Raw genomic sequence first — 22449 nt, forward strand, 5'->3', positions numbered from 1 at the left:
AACCCAAAAGAAAAACACCAAGACATATCATAATCACACTCAATAAAACTGAAGACAAAGAAAAGATCCTGAGAGGAGCTCAAGAAAAAAACAAAAAGTCACATACAGTGGAGAAACAATAAGACTAATCTCTGATTATTCAGCAGAAACCATGCAGGCAAGAAGGCTATGGGATGACGTATATAAAACTTTGAAAGAAAAAAAAATTGCCAGTCAAGAGTAATATATCCTGCAAAACTCTTCTTCAAATATGATGGTAAAATTTGGACATTTCTAGATAGACAGAAATTAAGGGAGTATGCAAAAACCAAACCAAACTTATAGGAATTATTAAAGGGAGTCCTTTGGAACAAACCACATTAGAGCACAGCCTGAATCTAGGACACATAATTGTACCAGCCAGATACAAACCTAGGCACTGAACTCTCAAGGACTATCCAAAACCAAAAGAATTGCAACAGGGAAGCAGAGAGATTAATCTGTAAATGACAAAGTCAGAACAATAAAAGAGGGAGTCGATAAAAACAAAATCTACAAAACAAAAGAAATGAAAAAGAAATCCACAAACAAAAAGCACTCAGCACAGGAGAGTAAGGGGAACAAAGAAAATGTTAGCAAAACAAAAAAGCACTACAAAATGACAGAAATAAACTCACACCTATCAATAATTACATTGAATGTAAACGAACTAAATGCACCCACAAAGAAACAGAGAGTGACAGGATGGATAAAAATCCAGGATCCATCAATATGCTGTCTACAAGAGACACACCTTAAATACAGACATAAATTTATTAAAAATTTTATTAAAAATCAAGGGATGGGAAAAAAATCAAGCAAATAACTACCAAAAAAGGAGGAGTGGCAAGACTAATCTCAGAAAAAATAGACTTTAAAACAAAATCCACCATAAAAGACAAGAAGGGCACTACTTAATGATTAAAGGGACGATCCACCATGAAGATTTAACCATAATAAACATCTACCCACTCAATTATAGGGCTCCAAAATAGATAAAACAAACTCTAACGGCACCGAAAAGAGAAAATGACAGTTCCACAATAACAGTGGGAGACTTCAACACAACATTCTTGGTAAAGGACGGAACATCTAGAAAGAAACTCACCAAAGATACGGAAGAGCTAAAGGGCACAATCACCCAGCTTGACCTCAGACGTATATAGAACACTCCACCCAACAGCTGCAAAGTACACATTCTTTTCCAATGCACATGGAACATTATCCAGAATAGACTACATCTTAGTCCACAGAGCAACCCTCAACAAAATCCAAAACATTGACATAATATAAAGTATCTTTTGTGACCATAATGCCATCAAAGTAGAAATTAACATGAGGAGGAGCAAGGAAAAAAAAAAACTACATGGAAACTGAATAACACCCTGCTTAAAAACCACTGGGTAATAAAAGAAAATCAGAGAGGGAATCAAAAAATTCCTGGAATCAAACAAGAATGAAAACACATCATACCAAAACCTTTGGGACACAGCAAAGGCAGTCCTCAGAAGTCAATTTGTAGCAATAGATGCACAAATCAAAAAAATAAGAAAGGGACAAAATTAAAACATTAGCTACACGACTTGAACAAATAGAAAAGGAACAGCAGAAGAAGCCCACAACCACCAGAAGGAAGGAAATAATAAAGATCAGAGCAGAAATAAATGAAATAGAGAATAGAAAAACAACAGAAAAAATCAACAAAACCAAAAGTTGGTTCTTTGAGAGGATCAATAAAATTGAGAAACCACTGGCCAAATTGACAAAAGAAAAACGCCACAGCACAAAAATAACCCAAATAAGAAATGAAATGCTGGGCATTTCAGCAGGCCAAACCAAACAAAAAGGATCATAACAGAGTATTATGAAAAACTATACTCCAAAAAATTTGAAAACCTAGAGGAGATGGACAAATTTCTAGAAACTACCTACCCAAACTAACACAAAATGATGTTGAAAATCTGAACAGACCCATAACAAGAGAAGAGATTGAAAAGGTAATTAAAAAAAAAACTCCCCCCCCCAAAAAAAATGCCCTGGCTCAGATGTGTTCACTGGGGAATTCTACCAAACATTCACAGTGTCCTACTACTCGAACTATTTCAGAACAAAGAAAAGGAAGTGATAATTCCAAATTCATTCCAGGAAGTGAGCATAACTCTGAAACCAAAACCAGGTAAAGACACCACACACACACACGCACAAATTACAGACCAATATCTCTCATGAATATAGATGCAAACATTTTCAACAAAAGCCTAGCCAATAGAATTCAGCATCATATTGAAAAAATAACACACCCTGACCAAGTAGGATTCATACCAGCTATGCAAGGATGGCTCAGTGTTAGAAAATCAATCAATGCAACCCTCCACATAAGTAAAGGAAATAAAAGAATCACATGATCATCTCAATTGACACAGAAAAGCATTTGACAAAGCCCAACACACATTCCAGATAAAAAACTCTCAATCAAGTAGGTATAGTAGGGAAATTCCTCAACATAATGAAGAGCATCTATGTAAAACCAATGGCCAACATCATTCTTAATGGAGAGAGGCTGAAAGCATTCTGCTTGAGAACAGGAACAAGACAAGGATACCCTTTATCACCACTCCTTTTTAACAGTGTGCTGGAAGTCCTAGCTATAGCAGTAAGGCAAGGTAAATTAAGGGTATCCAAAATGGTAATGAAGAAGTTAAATTGTCCCTATTTATGGGTGATATGATACTGTATATAGAAAAGCCAAAATACTCCATGAGAAAACTACGGGAACTAATAGGAAGATTCAGCAGAGCAGCGGGATACAAGATAAACATACAAAAGTCATTTGGATTACTATACACCAATAAAGAGAATGATAAAAAGAGAATCAGGAAAAAAAATACCATTTACAATATCTCCTAAAAAAATAAAATATGTGGTAATAAATCTAAAAGACCTATATAAAGAAAACTACAAAACACTACTGTAAGAAACCAAGAGATCTACATAAATGGAAAAAACATACCATGCTCATGGATAAGTAGACTCAACATTGTGTAAATAACAACTCTACCCAAAGAGATTTACAATACAATGCAATCCCGATCCAAATTCCAGCAACTCTCTCTAAAGAGATGGAAAATCTTATCATTAACTTTATATGGAAAGGGAAGAAGCCCCAGATAAATAAATTACTATTGAAGAAGAATAAAGTAGGAGGACTTGCACTATCTGACCTCAGAACCTAGTATACAGCTAAGGTAGTCAAAACAGCCTAGTACTGGTACAACAAGAGATACATTGAGAATTGAGAGCCCAGATGTAAATCCATCCACTTATGATTACCTAATCTTTGACAAGGACCCAAATTCCATCAAATAGGGAAAAGACAGTTGTTTTTTTTTTTTTTTTTTTTTTTTTTTACAAATGTTGCTGGCAAAACTTGATGTCCATCTGCAAAAAAATTGAAACAGGATCCATACCCCCCACCATATACAAAAACTAATTCAAAATGGATCAAAGACCTAAATATAAAGCCAAAAACAATGAAGAAAAAACAACAGAAGAAAAATTAGGATCAACACTAGAGGCCTTAATGCACAGCATTAACAGGATACAAACCACAACCAACAACACACAAGCTCCAGAAGATAAGTTAGATACCTGGGATCTTCTAAAAATTAAACACCTATGCTCATCAAAAGACTTCACCAAAAGAATAAAAACAGAACCTAGAAACTGGGGGAAAAATTGGCTATGATCTCTAAAATCTACAAGAAAATCCAATACCTCTACAAAAAAAAGACAAATAGTCTAATTTAAAATGGGCAAAGGAAATGAACAGACACTTCACCAAAGAAGACATTCAAGTGGCCAGCAGACACATGCAGAAATGCTCCCGATCGCTAGCCATTAGAGAAATGCAAATCAAAACCACAATGAGATACCATTTTGCCCCGACATTACTGGCACAATCAAATAAACAGGAAATAACAAATGTTGGAGAGGCTGTGGGGAGATCGGAACTCTTATACAGTGTTGGTGGGAATACAAAATGATACAACCATTTTGGAAAATGATATGGTGCTTCCTTAGAAAGCTAGAAAGAGAAATACCATATGATCCAGCAACTCTACTCCTAGGAATATATCCTAGAGAAATAAGAGTCATCACATGAATAGACATATGCACACTCATGTTCATTGCAGCATTGTTCACATAGCAAAAAGATGAAAACAACCTAGATGCCCATCAGCAGATGAATGGATACACGAACTGTGATACATATACACAATGAAGTATTACGCAATGATAGAGAACAACGATGAATCTGTGAAGCGTCTCATAACATGGGTGAATCTGGAGGGCATTATGCTGAGTGAAATAAGTCAATCACAAAAGGACAAATATTGTATGAGACCACTACTGTAAAAACTAGTGAAAAGGTTTACATACAAAAAGAAACAATCTTTGATGGTTACAAGGGGGGGAGTGGGGATGGAAAAACTCTAAATAGACAATAGATAAGTGGTAATTTTGGTGAAGGGTAAGACTGTACACAATACTGCGGAAACCAGCACAACTTGTACAACGCAAGGTCATGGAAAGTCCATAGACACATCGAAACTCCCTGAGGGAATGAATTGCTGGGATGAGGGCTGCGGGGACCATGGTCTGCAGGAACATCTAGCTCAATTTGCTTAACAGAGTTCATAAAGAAAATATTCTACATCTACTTTGGTGAGTAGCGTCTAGGGTCTTAAAATTCTGTTAGCAGCCATCTAGGATATTTCACTGGTCTCACCCATTCAGGAGCAAGGAAGAATGGAGAGAACTAAAGATACAAGGAAAAGATTAGTCCAAAGGACTAATGGACCACATCAACCACGGTCTCCACCAGACTGAGCGCAGTACAACTAGATGGTGTCTGGCTACCACCACTGACTGCTCTGACAGGGATCACAGTAGAGGGTCCCAGACAGACCTGGGGGGAAATGTAGAACAAAATTCTAACTCAGAAAGAAAGACTAGACCTGCTGGCCTGACAGAGTTTGGAGAAACACTGAAAGTATGGTCCCCAGACACCCTTTCAGCTCAGTAATGAATTCACTCCTGAGGTTCACCCTTCAGCCAAAGAGTGGACAGAGCTATAAAACAAAACGAGACTATAGGGGCACACCAGCCCTGGGGCAAGGACTAGAAGGCAGGAGGGGACAGGAAAGCTGGTAATAAGGAACCCAAGTTTGATAAGGAAGAGTGTTGACATGTCGTGGGGTGGTTAACCAATGTCATAAAACAATATGTGTACTATATTTAATGAGATACTGGTTTGTTCTGTAAACCTTCATCTAAAGTACAATAAAAAAGAAAAAAAAGAAAAAACTTTTATCCCAGTTTATAATTCTACATGTTTTTGTTAGATTACTTGTTTATTATTGTCGTGCTCAACTAAATTGCAAGATGGCAGGGACTTATCCTCAGCACAATAGTACAAGGACCTTAAAGTATTTCTTGACCCAAATATTTGTCGAATGAATTAGTCATGTGGTGTTTTTTTTTCTGCTTACCTAAGCTTGGTTCCCAGGTGGCGTAGTGGTTAAGTGCTGTGGCTGCTAACCAAAGGGTTGGCAGTTCAAATCCGCCAGGTGCTCCTTGGAAACTCTATGGGGCAGTTCTACTCTGTCCTATAGGGTCGCTATGAGTCGGTATCGACTCGACGGCACTGGGTTCTTTTTGTTGTTGTTGTTGTTTACCCAAGCTTTTCTCATTCCTTGAGATTCAGGCCAAACTTCAACTCTCCCACTAAGCTATTCACGTGGCTTGTGCTGAAATTCATGCAACTGTTCAACAAAAGAAACAAACAAAAAAAATCAATTTTAATGTATGACCAAAAAAACCTACAGGAGTTCAGAGGTATTGCTTACTGGGGAAGGTATTATGGGAGAGTTGAAGCTTGGCCTGAATCTCAAGGAATGAGAAAACCTTAGGTAAGCAGAAAAAAAAAAAGCCACATGACTAATTTAGTGTAAGAACCACCATAATTAGGAATCAGACAGTTCATGACGTTTCATTATAGTCATGTTCTCTCCCTATCCATACCCCCGCCCCGGCAACCACTGAATTCTCCTCCATTCCTATAGTTTTGCTTTTTCCAGAATGTCTTATCAGTGGAATCATAAGGTATGTAAACTTTTGGTATTTGCTTTTTTTTTTTTTCAGTTGTTGTGTATATCCATAGTTCTCTTATTTTTACTGCTGAGTAGTATTCCATGGCATGAGTGTACCACATATTGTTCATCCATTCACTCTGGAGGGACATTTGGGTTGTACCCAGTTTTGGGTCATTTGAATACAACTTCTATGAATATGTGTGTACAGGTTTTTGTGTGAATACAGTTCTTATTTCTCTATGGTAAATACCCAGAAGTGGAGTTGCTGGATCAAACAATAAGTGAATATTTACCTTTGAAAGAAACTTCCAAACCGGATTCTAGAGTGACTGTACCATTTTACATTCTTACCAGCAAAGTATGAGTGATTCAGTTGCTCTGCATTCCTCACCAGCACTTTTTATTGCCAGTTTTTTTAAGCCATTTGATATGTGTAAGGATATCTCCTTGTGGTTTTAATTTTTGTTTTCCCAATGGCTAATGATGTTGAACAGTTTTTTATGTGATTATTTGTCATTCTTATAACACCTTTATTGAAGTATCAGTTCAAAATGTTTGCCCATTTTTAATTGGGTTGTTTTCGTATTGTTGAGTCTTGAGAGTTTTTTTTTTTTTGTATATTCTGGGTACAAGAATTGCAGCAACAATTACAAATACCTTGAGACAGGAATGATGTCAGTATGTTTGAGGAACAAAAAAAGACAGTGCGGCTGGAGCATATTGAACAAGAGGAAATTTGTTTTGAGAGATAAACAGGGATCAGATAGATTGTGTAGAGCTTAGCAAGCCATGATAAGGATTTTTGGTTTTAATAGCAATGGGATGCTGTTGTATGGGAGTGACATGGTTTAATTTATATTTTTTAAAGACTACATTTGTTGCTATGTGGAGAGTATGTTATGAGAGAGACCAGTTAGGTGACTATTGTAATTGTCCAGGTAAAGAAGATGATGTCACAGACTAGTGTGGTAGCAGTGGAGATGGACAGAATAGAAGTGAATGAATATGGAATATGTTTTTCAGGGCATGCTGATAGATGTGAGAGATGAGGGTATGAGTAGAAGAAAGATAATTCCTGAATTTTTGCTTTGGACAATTGGTGGTGCTATTTCCTGAGATAAGGAAGACAAGTGGAAAAGCAGATTTGCAGATCTGTTTTGGAAATGTTGAGTTTGAGATGTCAGTTAGACAAGTGGAAGTGTCAAGTAGGCAGTTGAATAAAGGAGTCTGGAACTCAGTGGAAAGGTTAGATGGCAGTCCAGATAAAGAGAACATGAGAAAGGGTACAGAGCTGTGAATTCTTGAAGTAAGCAGGTAGTGAAGTTTGAGTACTCTATATTTTTCAGAAATAAGAAGAGTAAGAAACAAGGCTAGGAAATCAGACCTAGGTTGAGGTGCTTGGGTATAGAGTTTATTCTTTGGGTATCAAAAACCAAAAACAAACTCAGTGCCGTCGAGTCGATTCCGACTCATAGCGACCCTATAGGACAGAGTAGAACTGCCCCATAGAGTTTCCAAGGAGCGCCTGGCAGATTCGAACTGCTGACTCTTTGTTTAGCAGCCGTAGCACCCATTAAAAGTTTTCGACCAGAGGAATTACATGAATAAAGAGAGGTTTTGGAAAGATTAAAATGGCATAGCCAAAACAATTTTAAAAAAGAATAAAGAGGGAGGACTCAACTTCTTGATTTAAAAATTACTACAAAACAACAGTAATCAAGACAGTGTGGTACTGGCATAAGGATAGATGTATAGATAAGTAGAATTGACTTGAGTGCCCAGAAATAAACCCTCACATTTAAGATCAATTTATTTTCAACAAGGGTGCCAAAGACAATTAAATGGGGGAACAGATAGTCTTTTTAACAAAAGGTAGTGGAACAATTAGAAATTCACATGCAAACAATGAAGTTGGACCCCTACCTCACACCAAATACAAAAATTAACTAAATATGGATCAAAGATTTAAATATAAGTTCTAAAACTATAAAGAAGAAAACACAGGAGTAAATGGTTGTAACCTTGGATTAGGCAATGATTTCTAGGATAAGATACCAAAAGCACAAACGACCAAAGAAAAAATAGATAAATTAGACTTCCTCAAAATTAAAAACGTTTGGGCTTCTATGAAGAGAGTATGGAAAGAGAGAAGAGGGCTGAGGGTCTGGGGAAAACAGCTACAAGTAGGGGATAGCAGGAAGAAAAGAAAACCAAAACATAACTAAAAAAGGAAGGATATTACAAGCAGAGAAAACAATAGCAGGACTGCCTTCCTAGAGAATTTGAGCTGGGCCTCTAAGAACAGGGAAAGTAGAAAAGCAGGCTGAGAGTATCTCAGGAGGGAGAAGAGAAAAGTCACAAAAATAAAAATGCAACTGGTGTAGAAATAATGAAGAATGGTCTTACACCCACCACGGCCTCTTGGAGAAACCTGAGGGTTGGAAGACTTGTCATGATCAGTCTATCTGGATGTACTTTGTTATCCCTCCTAGGTGAGGTGATCACTTATCGGTGGAACATACCAGAGAGATCTGGCCCTGGACCCAATGACTCTGCTTGTGTTTCCTGGATCTATTATTCTGCAGTGGATCCCATCAAGGTAAAGACAAAAAGGGCTGAGTGGGGTTGAGCCTCAGAGATAGGAAAACTGTGTGACATTAAGAAGCTATTAAACAGGTATAATGAGAAATCCAGCTAGAGCTAGAGCCCAGGATTTGAGGGAAATTCCTCAAATGATGGGCTTATTTGAATAGTCAGGAAGAGGGGTGAAAGGAGTAGGTAGCTCCAGATATTTCTATCCTGAAGATTTTCTTCCCTACTTCTTCTTCTTACTGAATCCCCTAAGGCAATATACTCTCATCTAAAAAGCCTCAGATTGGCTGTCAAGAGATTGGGGCTCTAGCACCAAATTTGCTTCTAGCTTGCCTTTTGAGTAACTTCAGACAAGTCACTCTGCCTCTGTTTCCTTAACTGGAAACGGGTTTATCCATCTAGACATCCATGCACAGCCAACCAGGAATCATTTATTAAGTGCCTACCACAATTTAGGCATTTTGATTGATGCCTTGTAAAATACAAAGCTAAGATGCAGTTCCCACCTTCAAAAAGCATGGTCTAGTTGGGGGTGACAGTTGAATATAGCAAAATGTAATAATAAATGTGCTGTGGGGGTAAATGAAAGAGCAATTACTTCTGCTTAGAGGAGGAGATTTGGGCAAGGAAGCTGGAGGAGGCATCACAATGGGAGATATATGTACCCTGGGTCTTGAATGCTGAATAGCAGTGTGGCAGGCAGATAAGAGATACGGTGGAGGAGAAGGCATTACAAGCAGAAGAAACAGCATGAGAAAAGGCACTGGGCTGTGAAAGCGCTTGGAGGTGTGGAGGTCAACGAATAGTCCAGCCTAACTAAAGCATAGGTTAGAGAGCCTATCTTACCTCTGCCCCAAGATAATTGTGAGAATAAATTCAGATTACATAATAGAGGTGCTGGGAGTTCCTGAGTGGTGCAGTTAATGCACTTTGTTGCTAACTGAAAAGTTGGAGGTTCAAGTCCACCCAGATGCCCCTCAGAAGAAAGGTCTGCTGATCTACTGTTTAAAAATCAGCCACTGAAAACCCTATGGAGCACAGTTCTACTCTGACACATATGGGGTCGTCATGAGTTGCAACTGACTCTACAGCTATTGGTTTTTGGAGTAGAGGTGCTTGTAAATGTAAGACATTATGATGAAGAGCTGAGGGGCTCAGTGGGCTTGGATGAGAACTTGGCTCTGGGCAGAGCACTAACTACCACCCAGGGGACAAGAACAAAAATCTCTTTCTCTCCCCCTTCCTTTCTTCCTCAGGACATGTATAGTGGCCTGGTAGGACCTTTGGCCATCTGCCGAAGGGGCATCCTGGGGCTCCATGGAGGACGGAGTGACATGGACAGGGAGTTTGCCTTGTTGTTCTTGATCTTTGATGAGAACCAGTCATGGTATCTGGAGGAGAACGTGGCAACCCATGGGCTCCAGGAGCCAGGCCTTGTCAACCTACAGGATGAGACTTTCTTGGAGAGCAATAAAATGCATGGTGGGTAGACAAGAACCTACCCCTCTCCCAAGTCCCCACTGGTTGGTTGTGGGGAGTATCTGATAGACCCATCATTATATTAAAAAACACAAATTCCAGAGGGAATGGGAAGGTAGGAAGGTGAAATGAGGGTGAAATAACCCAGTGCCATCGAGTTGATTACAACTCATAGCGACCTTATAGGACAGAGTAGAACTGCCCCCTAGAGTTTCCAAGGAGCGCCTGGCGGATTCGAACTGCCAACCCTTTGGTTAGCAGCCGTAGCACTTAACTACTATGCCACCAGGGTTTCCTGAGGGTGAAATAGTACTCCAATATGTTCATCCTTTTCTCAGGTCCTAGCATGAACTCTGACCCAAAGAGACCCCAGAATTCATTGACTATTCAGCAGAAGGCTGACTCTCTCCTAAAACATGCATGTCTATATTTGGCTGAGGCAAGCAGCCCAGTTACTGGGGTCTCGTTTCTGTGAAAGGTTCCACCCATCAGAGCCTGTGTGAAGTCCCATCTTTTGGAAGAAGTGTTTTCTGCTATTGCACATTTATATACACAGAGCAGATATGTGGTCCACGTTAGATCAGATGACCATAAAGCCAGAAGCTGATTCTGTAAAGCTGTTGTTATGGTACCAGCAAAGTTTAACATAATAGAGAAAACAAGATGGACATTTTTGAGCTTCAGTGTACCTGGTGAGCTGGCCACTCAGGACCCCTCTGCTTCAATCCTGAGTTTAGTCTCTCATCATCATGTTGTTTCTTCACTGTTCTGGATCCAGTATCTGCTTTTTCAATGGACTCCAGCTTTTCTTTTAATCTGTTTATAAAAACAAAGGTTGAATTTACAGATGGAAGAATTAGAGGAGAGAGCCTCAGGCTCTCATGCTGTGCTTACATTAGACAAGAGGAAGAACTTTTTTATGCTTGAATGGATTTTGGAGGGAAATTTTGCATCCAAGCCTTCCTTTGTTCTGGACATCTGTGTAGCTTTTAAAAAACAAAGTCTCAGATATGAGGGAGACTTTAAGTGCAGTGGAATGTATGAAGTGACCTCTCATTATCCCTTCTAGCCCAAGATGTTTTTGATCTGAGGATAAAGTACAGCTTTATAGTGCCTCTAATAGAACTCAAAAGTAGTATCTCATTGTCCCACAAATTTTAACAATTTCCCAGTGATAGAGAGATGGGTGATTACCACTAGACAGATATTTCACAAACTTCACAGGGTGAACTTTTTCGCTCCTGTTAAATCAGAGAAATAAATGGCTCAGGACAAATAGGGATTTAGGACACAGTTAGGTCCTGCTAATGCCTACTTTCGTCTCTTGATTCATGTGTCCATCTGTCCAAACTCTTCAGGTATCAATCCATTTACCTATCCAACCAGCAGGCGTCAATACTTTCTGAGTTCTGGAACTGAAGATAAAAAGATAAATACTGTTGGGTTCTGAGGGGGACACAAATAAATAGTATCTTTCTCTTCCCTCCCAGAATCTTAAAGCAATAGAGAAAGAGACAGAGATTCGTGAGGTCAAATGACAACTTTATTACTGAGAAGGCTAATTGGAAAACTGAATTTAATTCTGCAACTAAATGGGCTTTCTGATACTCCCTCTGCAATAGATAGATTTTTCTCATCCTGTTATTGACACAGATGGACAACAATAGGCCTCCCCTTTGCAGGAACAGAATCATTCCCACAATGGAAGAGTAAGTCAGCGTGCACCCTTTTCTGTGGTCACACTGATCCAGGAGAGAGAAAATGCAGAAGAGGCCGAGTTGAACACATTTAGTTCCTTCTCTCAGATTCACAAGTTGATGGGCATAGACACAGAGAGAGGCTGGAAATTTTCCTTTCATTATTTCTGTTGTGGAGTAGAGTGGAAATTACCTTCACTGTATGAGAACATGATGAGTAGGGGCAGTGTTCTGGGCAAATTCTTGGCACTGTGAATTAATATGGTGATGAGTAGTTTGTTTTTGAACAATGATGTGTGACCTGGAAGAATTAGATGAAGAGGCCCATGCATTAATATCATTATGAGTTCAAAGAATGTAGCAAGTCTTTTTTTACATTTATTGTAGGCTCAGGTGTCTGCTGGGTATTCTGAAGAAAATAGTGAAACTATAGTACTGTAGTATATACCTTCATTTCCTGCTTACTAGGAACCTATAGACTAGCTGAGGATGTGAGCTTCTATACATTAAAAGATAGCTAAAGGTAGAAGGCAGTTTCTGGTGAATTCCAAGAATGGTACAGACAGTGCTGGAGGAGTTCAGAGATGGAAGAGGATGAAGGGAATGAGAGGTATGGAGAAGAGCTAGGAAATTAGAATTCCTTCTTGGGGAAGGTGAAGTTTTGACTAGAATTTGAAAAGATGGTTAAGAAGAGGCAGGATTTCTGAGAGGGAAGCTCATAAACATGAGTATAGACACAGATAACATGCATAGGCCATATGGGGCATGGTGAAAAGATCACCCTAATCGGAATTGGGTAGTGGGAGATGAGTCTGGGACAGTAGTTTGGAGCTATATTTTAACGGACCTTGTTAGCTAAGATAAGGAGCCTGACCTTTGGGGTAGGAGGGACCTATTAAAGTATTTTAAGCAGCAGAATGATATGGTCAGATTAGTTGTTTAGAAAGAAAACTCTGATAAACCAGTTATATTACTGGTGTTATAACACTAGCATGATAGATTGGAAAGGGGTGGACAGATGGAATAGAGATGAGGCAAATTAGGAGGTCACTGTTTTCATGAGAGATGATAGGGACTAGACTTAGGACAGTGGCAATACAGAATCAAAAGGAGACATGTAAGAGAATTTTTCTTTTTTTTTTTCACAGCCATCAATGGGAAGCTCTATTCCAACCTCAGAGGTCTTACCATGTACCAAGGAGAACGAGTGGCCTGGTACATGCTGGCCATGGGCCAAGATATTGACCTACACACTGTCCACTTCCATGCAGAGAGCTTCCTCTATCGGGTGAGCTGAAAAAGGGCTGAGTCACTCAGAGATGATTAGAGTCGAGAAGTGTTTATAGCCATTGAGGAAGAGAGGAATAAAAAGGAATCGGGTGATAAGTAGTTAAAAGAGCAGGTCCAGTACATGAAAAATTGAGCTGTGGATTCTAGTCTGGCTATATATCTCTGGGTCAGTTACTTCCCATTAGGCCTTAGCTTTCCCCTAAGCTAAAGGAAGAAAAGAATTACTAATTTGTGTGGTAGACAGATTGAAGGAATCAATGTAACTGAGTCTCAGTCAAGGACTTCAGACTTAGTGAACAGTTACCTCAAGAATAAGTTATTTCAGAGTGGCATCTCAGAATCCCTGAAAGTCCTTAATCCATTATAAGAAGAGCTTCAGTTTAGGAGCTACATGGAACAAGAAGTAGGTTCTGAAGAAAATAATTTAGTCTTAGGGAAAGGGGATAGAGTTGGAGGCATTTATGTAGAAATCTAGAAGTGCTGAAAAAGGTGAACAAGGATTCATGTGTCCATCTGTCCAAACTCTTCAGGTATCAATCCATTTACCTATCCAACCAGCAGGCGTCAATACTTTCTGAGTTCTGGAACTGAAGATAAAAAGATAAATACTGTTGTGTTCTGAGGGGGACACAAATAAATAGTGCCTTTCTCTTCCCTCCCAGAATCTTAAAGCAATTGAGAAAGAGACAGAGATTCGTGAGGTCAAATGACAACTTTATTACTGAGAAGGCTAATTGGAAAACTGAATTTAATTCTGCAACTAAATGGGCTTTCTGATACTCCCTCTGCAATAGATAGATTTTTCTCATCCTGTTATTGACACAGATGGACAACAATAGGCCTCCCCTTTGCAGGAACAGAATCATTCTCACAATGGAAGAGTAAGTCAGCGTGCACCCTTTTCTGTGGTCATTTCTATAGGAAATATGTGGCTCCTTCCTACAGGTCAATGCTTAAGCCAAATTCTCTGATTTTAGCCTGCTGAAAAGTTTGGTTTGTTAGTTTTGAGCCCCAAAAATGAAGCTGGAAAGTATTTTACTTTGGGAGGCTCTAAGAAAAAGTAGGAGAGAGTCTGCTCTGTTGAATCAGTTTGTGGGGGTGGGTTCATAGGGGAGAAGTATAAAGTGGATTCTTCAAGCTGCTCTCCGGTCTAGGAATCTTGAGTCCTATGTTCCTGTGGTAGGCATTCCAGCCTTTTAGTTCTTACAGGCTCTGAAGTGATCTCTATACCTTTTACTTTCTTTCTCCTACCCCCAATCTCTTTTGCAGAATGGAGAGAGCTACCGGGCTGATGTGGTGGATTTGTTCCCAGGGACCTTTGAGGTTGTAGAGATGGTGGTCAGCAACCCTGGAACATGGCTGATGCACTGCCATGTGACTGACCATGTCCATGCTGGTATGGAGACCCTCTTCACTGTCTTTCCACAACAAGGTAAAGCCTTATTGCCCAAAATGAGCCATTTTCTAGCACTCTATCTAACCTATAGAATAGATGATCCCCAAAAGTTTCTTGCATCCCTCCTTCTGATCCCAAAAGTTGGCGTTCCCCTAACCAATATTGCCCATCTTCCATTTTACCTTTGCCATCTGACTCTCTCCTAATCACTTAGACACCTATTGGGCTCACATGGGTTGACCCAGCCTGAAACTGGCTGGGCTACAGCATTGCTGCCTAGTGCAGGCTTACTTCCTTTGAAATACATTTAATTCATACATAAATTTATTATTTTAGAAATGTGCTAGAAACACTATTTTAAGAATCTTGCTAATGAGTCATTTTTCTTAAAGAGAAGAAATACAATTCTAACATTTCCCTCTTAATTGATTTACTTTTGGGGGGTTGTGCATGGCAGTTTTTTCTGTCCTGGGAACAACTCTGTTTGAGGCTAGAAAGAGATCTTGACCTTCAACTTACATATTATCCAAGATAAAGTTGTTACCAAGAGTGGAAAAATCTTTTTACTTATTTTTATAAGAAGGGGAAGAGTTGGGGCAGTTTGTTTACCAGTCACCCCTTACTCTTCACCAAAAATGAAGAAAGATAGGTTCTTATGTTGACCTGAGTCCAGCCTCCAGATGCACTTCCCCTTCCAAGAGGCCCTCTAGAATCTCCTGGAACCAACAGTAATCAGGGGTCCCCCTCCTCTTTAGTAGGTTGAGCTGTGCTTTTATTTATTTATTTTTATTTATTTATTTATTTATTTTTTTTTATAATAACTTTTATTAAGCTTCAAGTGAACGTTTACAAATCCAATCAGTCTGTCACATATAAGTTTACATACATCTCACTCCCTACTCCCACTTACTCTCCCCGTCTTGAGTCAGCCCTTTCAGTCTCTCCTTTCTTGACAATTTTGCCGGCTTCCCTCTCTCTCTATCCTCCCATCCCCCCTCCAGACAAGAGTTGCCAACACAATCTCAAGTGTACACCTGATATAATTAGCTCACTCTTCATCAGCGTCTCTCTCCCACCCGCTGACCAGTCCCTTTCATGTCTGATGAGTTGTCTTCAGGGATGGTTCCTGTCCTGTGTCAACAGAAGGTCTGGAGAGCATGACCGCCGGGATTCCTCCAGTCTCAGTCAGACCATTAAGTTTGGTCTTCTTATGAGAATTTGGGGTCTGCATCCCACTGCTCTCCTGCTCCCTCAGGGGTCCTCTGCTGAGCTCCCTGTCAGGGCAGTCATCGATTGTGGCCGGGCACCAACTAGTTCTTCTGGTCTCAGGATGATGTAGGTCTCTGGTTCATGTGGCCCTTTCTGTCTCTTGGGCTCTTAGTTGTCATGTGGGCTTGGTGTTCTTCATTTTCCTTTGCTCCAGGTGGGTTGAGACCAATTGCTGCATCTTAGATGGCTGCTTGTTAGCATTTAAGACCCCAGACGCCACATTTCAAAGTGGGATGCAGAATGATTTCATAATAGAATTATTTTGCCAATTGACTTAGAAGTCCCCGCAAACCATGTTCCCCAGACCCCCGCGCTTGCTCCGCTGAGCTTTGAAGCATTCATTTTATCCCGGAAACTTCTTTGCTTTTGGTCCAGTCCAATTGAGCTGACCTTCCATGTATTGAGTGTTGTCTTTCCCTTCACCTAAAGCAGTTCTTATCTACTGATTAATCAATAAAAAAACCCTCTCCCACCCTCCCTCCCTCCCCCCCTCGTAACCACAAAAGTATGTGTTCTTCTCAGGTTTACTATTTCTCAAGATCTTATAATAGTGGTCTTATACAGTATTTGTCCTTTTGCCTCTGACTCATTTCGCTCAGCATAATGCCTTCCAGGTTCCTCCATGTTATGAAATGTTTCAGAGATTCGTCACTGTTCTTTATCGATGCGTAGTATTCCATTGTGTGAATATACCACAATTTATTTACCCATTCATCCGTTGATGGACACCTTGGTTGCTTCCAACTTTTTGCTATTGTAAACAGAGCTGCAATAAACATGGGTGTGCATATATCTGTTTGTATGAAGGCTCTTGTATCTCTAGGGTATATTCCGAGGAGTGGGATTTCTGGGTTGTATGGTAGTTCTATTTCTAACTGTTTAAGATAACGCCAGATAGATTTCCAAAGTGGTTGTACCATTTTACATTCCCACCAGCAGTGTATGAGAGTTCCAATCTCTCCGCAGCCTCTCCAACATTTATTATTTTGTGTTTTTTGGATTAATGCCAGCCTTGCTGGTGTGAGATGGAATCTCATCGTAGTTTTAATTTGCATTTCTCTAATGGCTAATGATCGAGAGCATTTTCTCATGTATCTGTTGGCTGCCTGAATATCTTCTTTAGAGAAATGTGTGTTCATATCCTTTGCCCACTTCTTGATTGGGTTGTTTGTCTTTTTGTGGTTGAGTTTTGACAGAATCATGTAGATTTTAGAGATCAGGCGCTGGTCGGAGATGTCATAGCTGAAAATTCTTTCCCAATCTGTAGGTGGTCTTTTTACTCTTTTGGTGAAGTCTTTAGATGAGCATAGGTGTTTGATTTTTAGGAGCTCCCAATTATCGGGTTTCTCTTCATCATTTTTGGTAATGTTTTGTATTCTGTTTATACCTTGTATTAGGGCTCCTAGGGTTGTCCCAATTTTTTCTTCCATGATCTTTATCGTTTTAGTCTTTATGTTTAGGTCTTTGATCCACTTGGAGTTAGTTTTTGTGCATGGTGTGAGGTATGGGTCCTGTTTCATTTTTTTGTAAATGGATATCCAGTTATGCCAGCACCATTTGTTAAAAAGGCTGTCTTTTCCCCAGTTAATTGACACTGGTCCTTTGTCAAATATCAGCTGCTCATACGTGGATGGATCTATGTCTGGGTTCTCAATTCTGTTCCATTGGTCTATGTGTCTGTTGTTGTACCAATACCAGGCTGTTTTGACTACTGTGGCTGTATAATAGGTTCTGAAGTCAGGTAAGGTGAGGCCTCCCACTTTCTTCTTCTTTTTCAGTAGTGCTTTGCTTATCCGGGGCTTTTTTCCCTTCCATATGAAATTGGTGATTTGTTTCTCTATCCCCTTAAAATATGACATTGGAATTTGGATCGGAAGTGCGTTAAATGTATAGATGGCTTTTGGTAGAATAGACATTTTTACTATGTTAAGTCTTCCTATCCATGAGCAAGGTATGTTTTTCCACTTAAGTATGTCCTTTTGAATTTCTTGTAGTAGAGCTTTGTAGTTTTCTTTGTATAGGTCTTTTACATCCTTGGTAAGATTTATTCCTAAGTATCTTATCTTCTTGGGGGCTACCGTGAATGGTATTGATTTGGTTATTTCCTCTTCGGTGTTCTTTTTGTTGATGTAGAGGAATCCAAGTGATTTTTGTATGTTTATTTTATAACCTGAGACTCTGCCAAACTCTTCTATTAGTTTCAGTAGTTTTCTGGAGGATTCCTTAGGGTTTTCTGTGTATATAATCATGTCATCTGCAAACAGTGATAACTTTACTTCTTCCTTGCCAATCCGGATACCTTTTATTTCTTTGTCTAGCCTGATTGCCCTGGCTAAGACTTCCAACACGATGTTGAATAAGAGCGGTGATAAAGGGCATCCTTGTCTGGTTCCCGTTCTCAAGGGAAATGCTTTCAGGTTCTCTCCATTTAGAGTGATATTGGCTGTTGGCTTTGCATAGATGCCCTTTATTATGTTGAGGAATTTTCCTTCAATTCCTATTTTGGTAAGAGTTTTTATCATAAATGGGTGTTGGACTTTGTCAAATGCCTTTTCTGCATCAATTGATAAGATCATGTGGTTTTTGTCTTTTGTTTTATTTATGTGATGGATTACATTAATGGTTTTTCTGATATTAAACCAGCCTTGCATACCTGGTATAAATCCCACTTGATCAGGGTGAATTATTTTTTTGATGTGTTGTTGGATTCTATTGGCTAGAATTTTGTTGAGGATTTTTGCATCAATGTTCATGAGGGATATAGGTCTATAATTTTCTTTTTTTGTAATGTCTTTACCTGGTTTTGGTATCAGGGAGATGGTGGCTTCATAGAATGAGTTGGGTAGTATTCCGTCATTTTCTATGCTTTGGAATACCTTTAGTAGTAGTGGTGTTAACTCTTCTCTGAAAATTTGGTAGAACTCTGCAGTGAAGCCGTCCGGGCCAGGACTTTTTTTTGTTGGGAGTTTTTTGATTACCGTTTCAATCTCTTTTTTTGTTATGGGTCTATTTAGTTGTTCTGCTTCTGAATGTGTTAGTTTAGGTAGGTAGTGTTTTTCAAGGAATTCATCCATTTCTTCTAGGTTTTCAAATTTGTTAGAGTACAATTTTTCATAATAATCTGAAATGATTCTTTTAATTTCATTTGGTTCTGTTGTGATGTGGTCCTTCTCATTTCTTATTCGGGTTATTTGTTTCCTTTCCTGTATTTCTTTAGTCAGTCTAGCCAATGGTTTATCAATTTTGTTAATTTTTTCAAAGAACCAGCTTTTGGCTTTGTTAATTCTTTCAATTGTTTTTCTGTTCTCTAATTCATTTAGTTCAGCTCTAATTTTTATTATTTGTTTTCTTCTGGTGCCTGATGGATTCTTTTGTTGCTCACTTTCTATTTGTTCAAGTTGTAGGGACAGTTCTCTGATTTTGGCTCTTTCTTCTTTTTGTATGTGTGCATTTATTGATATAAATTGACCTCTGAGCACTGCTTTTGCTGTGTCCCAGAGGTTTTGATAGGAAGTATTTTCATTCTCGTTGCTGTCTATGAATTTCCTTATTCCCTCCTTGATGTCTTCTATAACCCAGTCTTTTTTCAGGAGGGTATTGTTCATTTTCCAAGTATTTGATTTCTTTTCCCTCGTTCTTCTGTTATTGATCTCTAGTTTTATTGCCTTGTGGTCTGAGAAGATGCTTTGTAATATTTCGATGTTTTGGACTCTGCAAAGGTTTGTTTTATGACCTAATATGTGGTCTATTCTAGAGAATGTTCCATGTGCGCTAGAAAAAAAAGTATATTTTGCAGCAGTTGGGTGGAGAGTTCTGTATAAGTCAATGAGGTCAAGTTGGTTGATTGTTGTAATTAGATCTTCCGTGTCTCTGTTGAGCTTCTTACTGGATGTCCTGTCCTTCTCCGAAAGGGGTGTGTTGAAGTCTCCTACTATAATTGTGGAGGTATCTATCTCGCTTTTCAGTTCTGTTAAAATTTGATTTATATATCTTGCAGCCCTGTCATTGGGTGCGTAAATATTTAATATGGTTATGTCTTCCTGATCAATTGTCCCTTTTATCATTATATAGTGTCCTTCTTTATCCTTTGTGGTGGATTTAAGTCTAAAGTCTATTTTGTCAGAAATTAATATTGCTACTCCTCTTCTTTTTTGCTTATTGTTTGCTTGATATACTTTTTTCCATCCTTTGAGTTTTAGTTTGTTTGTGTCTCTAAGTCTAAGGTGTGTCTCTTGTAGGCAGCATATAGATGGATCGTGTTTCTTTATCCAGTCTGTGACTCTCTGTCTCTTTATTGGTGCATTTAGTCCATTTACATTCAGGGTAATTATAGATAAATAAGTTTTTAGTGCTGTCATTTTGATGCCTTTTTATATGTGTTGTTGACAATTTCATTTTTCCACATACTTTTTTGTGCTGAGGCGTTTTTCTTAGTAAATTGTGAGATCCTCACTTTCATAGTGTTTGACTTTATGTTAGTTGAGTCGTTACGTTTTTCTTGGTTTTTGTCTTGAGTTATAGAGTTGTTATACCTTTTTGTGGTTACCTCATTATATACCCCTATTTTTCTAAGTAAAAACCTAACTTGTATTGTTCTATATCGCCTTGTATCACTCTCCATATGGCAGTTCAATGCCTCCTGTATTTAGTCCCTCTTTTTGATTATTGTGATCTTTTACCTATTGACTTCCATGATTCCCTGTTATGTGTATTTTTTTTTAATTAATCTTAATTTGTTTGTTTTTGTGATTTCCCTATTTGAGTTGATATCAGGACGTTCTGTTTTGTGACCTTGTGTTGTGCTGATATCTGATATTATTGGTTCTCTGACCAAACAATATCCTTTAGTATTTCTTGTAGCTTTGGTTTGGTTTTTGCAAATTCTCTAAACTTGTGTTTGTCTGTAAATATCTTAATTTCGCCTTCATATTTCAGAGAGAGTTTTGCTGGATATATGATCCTTGGTTGGCAGTTCTTCTCCTTCAGTGTTCTGTATATGTCGTCCCATTCCCTTCTTGCCTGCATGGTTTCTGCTGAGTAGTCAGAACATATTCTTATTGATTCTCCCTTGAAGGAAACCTTTCTTTTCTCCCTGGCTGCTTTTAAAATTTTCTGTTTATCTTTGGTTTTGGTGAGTTTGATGATAATATGTCTTGGTGTTTTTCTTTTTGGATCAATCTTAAATGGGGTTCGATGAGCATCTTGGATAGATATCCTTTCGTTTTTCATGATGTCAGGGAAGTTTTCTGTCAGAAGTTCTTCAACTATTTTCTCTGTGTTTTCTGTCCCCCCTCCCTGTTCTGGGACTCCAATCACCCGCAGGTTATCCTTCTTGATAGAGTCCCACATAATTCTTAGGGTTTCTTCATTTTTTTTAATTCTTTTATCTGATTTTTTTTCAGCTATGTTGGTGTTGATTCCCTGGTCCTCCAGATGTCCCAGTCTGCATTCTAATTGCTCGAGTCTGCTCCTCTGACTTCCTAGTGTGTTGTCTAATTCTGTTATTTTATTGTTAATCTTTTGGATTTCTACATGTTGTCTCTCTATGGATTCTTGCAACTTATTAATTTTTCCAGTATGTTCTTGAATAATCTTTTTGAGTTCTTCAACAGTTTTATCAGTGTGTTCCTTGGCTTTTTCTGCAGATATCCTAATTTCATTTGTGATATCATTAAGCATTCTGTAAATTAGTTTTTTATATTCTGTATCTGATAATTCCAAAATTGTATCTTCATTTGGGAAAGATTTTGATTCTTTTGTTTGGGGAGTTGGAGAAGCTGTCACGGTCTGCTTCTTTAAGTGGTTTGATATGGATTGTTGTCTCCGAGCCATCACTGGGAAACTAGTTTTTCCAGAAAATCCGCTAAAAAAAAAACTGCAGTCAGATCCCTATCAGAGTTCTCCCTCTGGCTCAGGCTATTCAGATGTTAATGAAGCCGCCTGGGGAGGGTGGGGGAGGGAACAGAGAGATAGGAGAGTAGCACCTCAGAATATAGCCAGAGTTGCTTGTCTTGCTTGGAAAGACTATTATATCTGAGATTCCCGCGGGCGCGTCGCCTATGTGTGCTGTCTGTGTGGAGATTGCCCCCGGGGGGTCTGGCCTGCTGGAGTCACGGTCAGATCCTCCGCTTCCAGCCCCACGCCCAGCGTCAAGGCTCCCCTACTGGGACGGTGCACTCTCGACTCCAAAATCAGTCGCTGCCTCCCGGGGACTTCTCGTCCCTCCAGCCGCGTGGCCGTGCCGCCCCCGTGAACCAGGTGGGCCCCCTCCCGGGGTTAGTTCAGATGGGTGGAGTAGCTCCCCGTGCTTGTGCCGCGATCGAGTGTCCCGGCTGGAACGCTGTTCTCCCCGCTCCAATACCAGTCGCTGCCTCCCGGGGACTTCTCCTACCGGCTGCGTCCCACGCCGCCCGCGCGACCCGGATGGTCACCTTCCCGGGGTTAGTTCAGGGGGTGGAGCAACTCTCCGTGTTTATGGCGTACCTGCGTGCAGTCCAAATCCCTGTGGGACGGTTCCCCGGCTCGGGTGCTGCTCTTTCTGCTCCAAGATCAG

The 22449-nt window shown here is 39.5% G+C and overlaps 1 protein-coding gene across 6 annotated transcripts in view; it reads left to right on the forward strand.

The window, feature by feature from the left end:
• HEPH (hephaestin) overlaps window positions 1-22449 on the forward strand; it is a 211130-nt gene that overhangs the window by 181927 nt on the left and 6754 nt on the right. For 4 of the 6 annotated variants that reach the window (XM_049872967.1, XM_049872970.1, XM_049872972.1 and 1 more), the window contains 4 exons: window positions 8666-8772; window positions 10022-10247; window positions 13090-13229; window positions 14501-14663. In XM_049872967.1, the coding sequence (XP_049728924.1) occupies window positions 8666-8772; window positions 10022-10247; window positions 13090-13229; window positions 14501-14663 (636 nt within the window). The remainder of the gene's footprint in view (window positions 1-8665; window positions 8773-10021; window positions 10248-13089; window positions 13230-14500; window positions 14664-22449) is intronic. The other 2 variants (XM_049872971.1, XM_049872973.1) reach the window with 1 other exon arrangement.

Source organism: Elephas maximus, chromosome X (genome assembly GCF_024166365.1).
Source record: "Elephas maximus indicus isolate mEleMax1 chromosome X, mEleMax1 primary haplotype, whole genome shotgun sequence".
NCBI classification, from domain to species: domain Eukaryota; kingdom Metazoa; phylum Chordata; class Mammalia; order Proboscidea; family Elephantidae; genus Elephas; species Elephas maximus.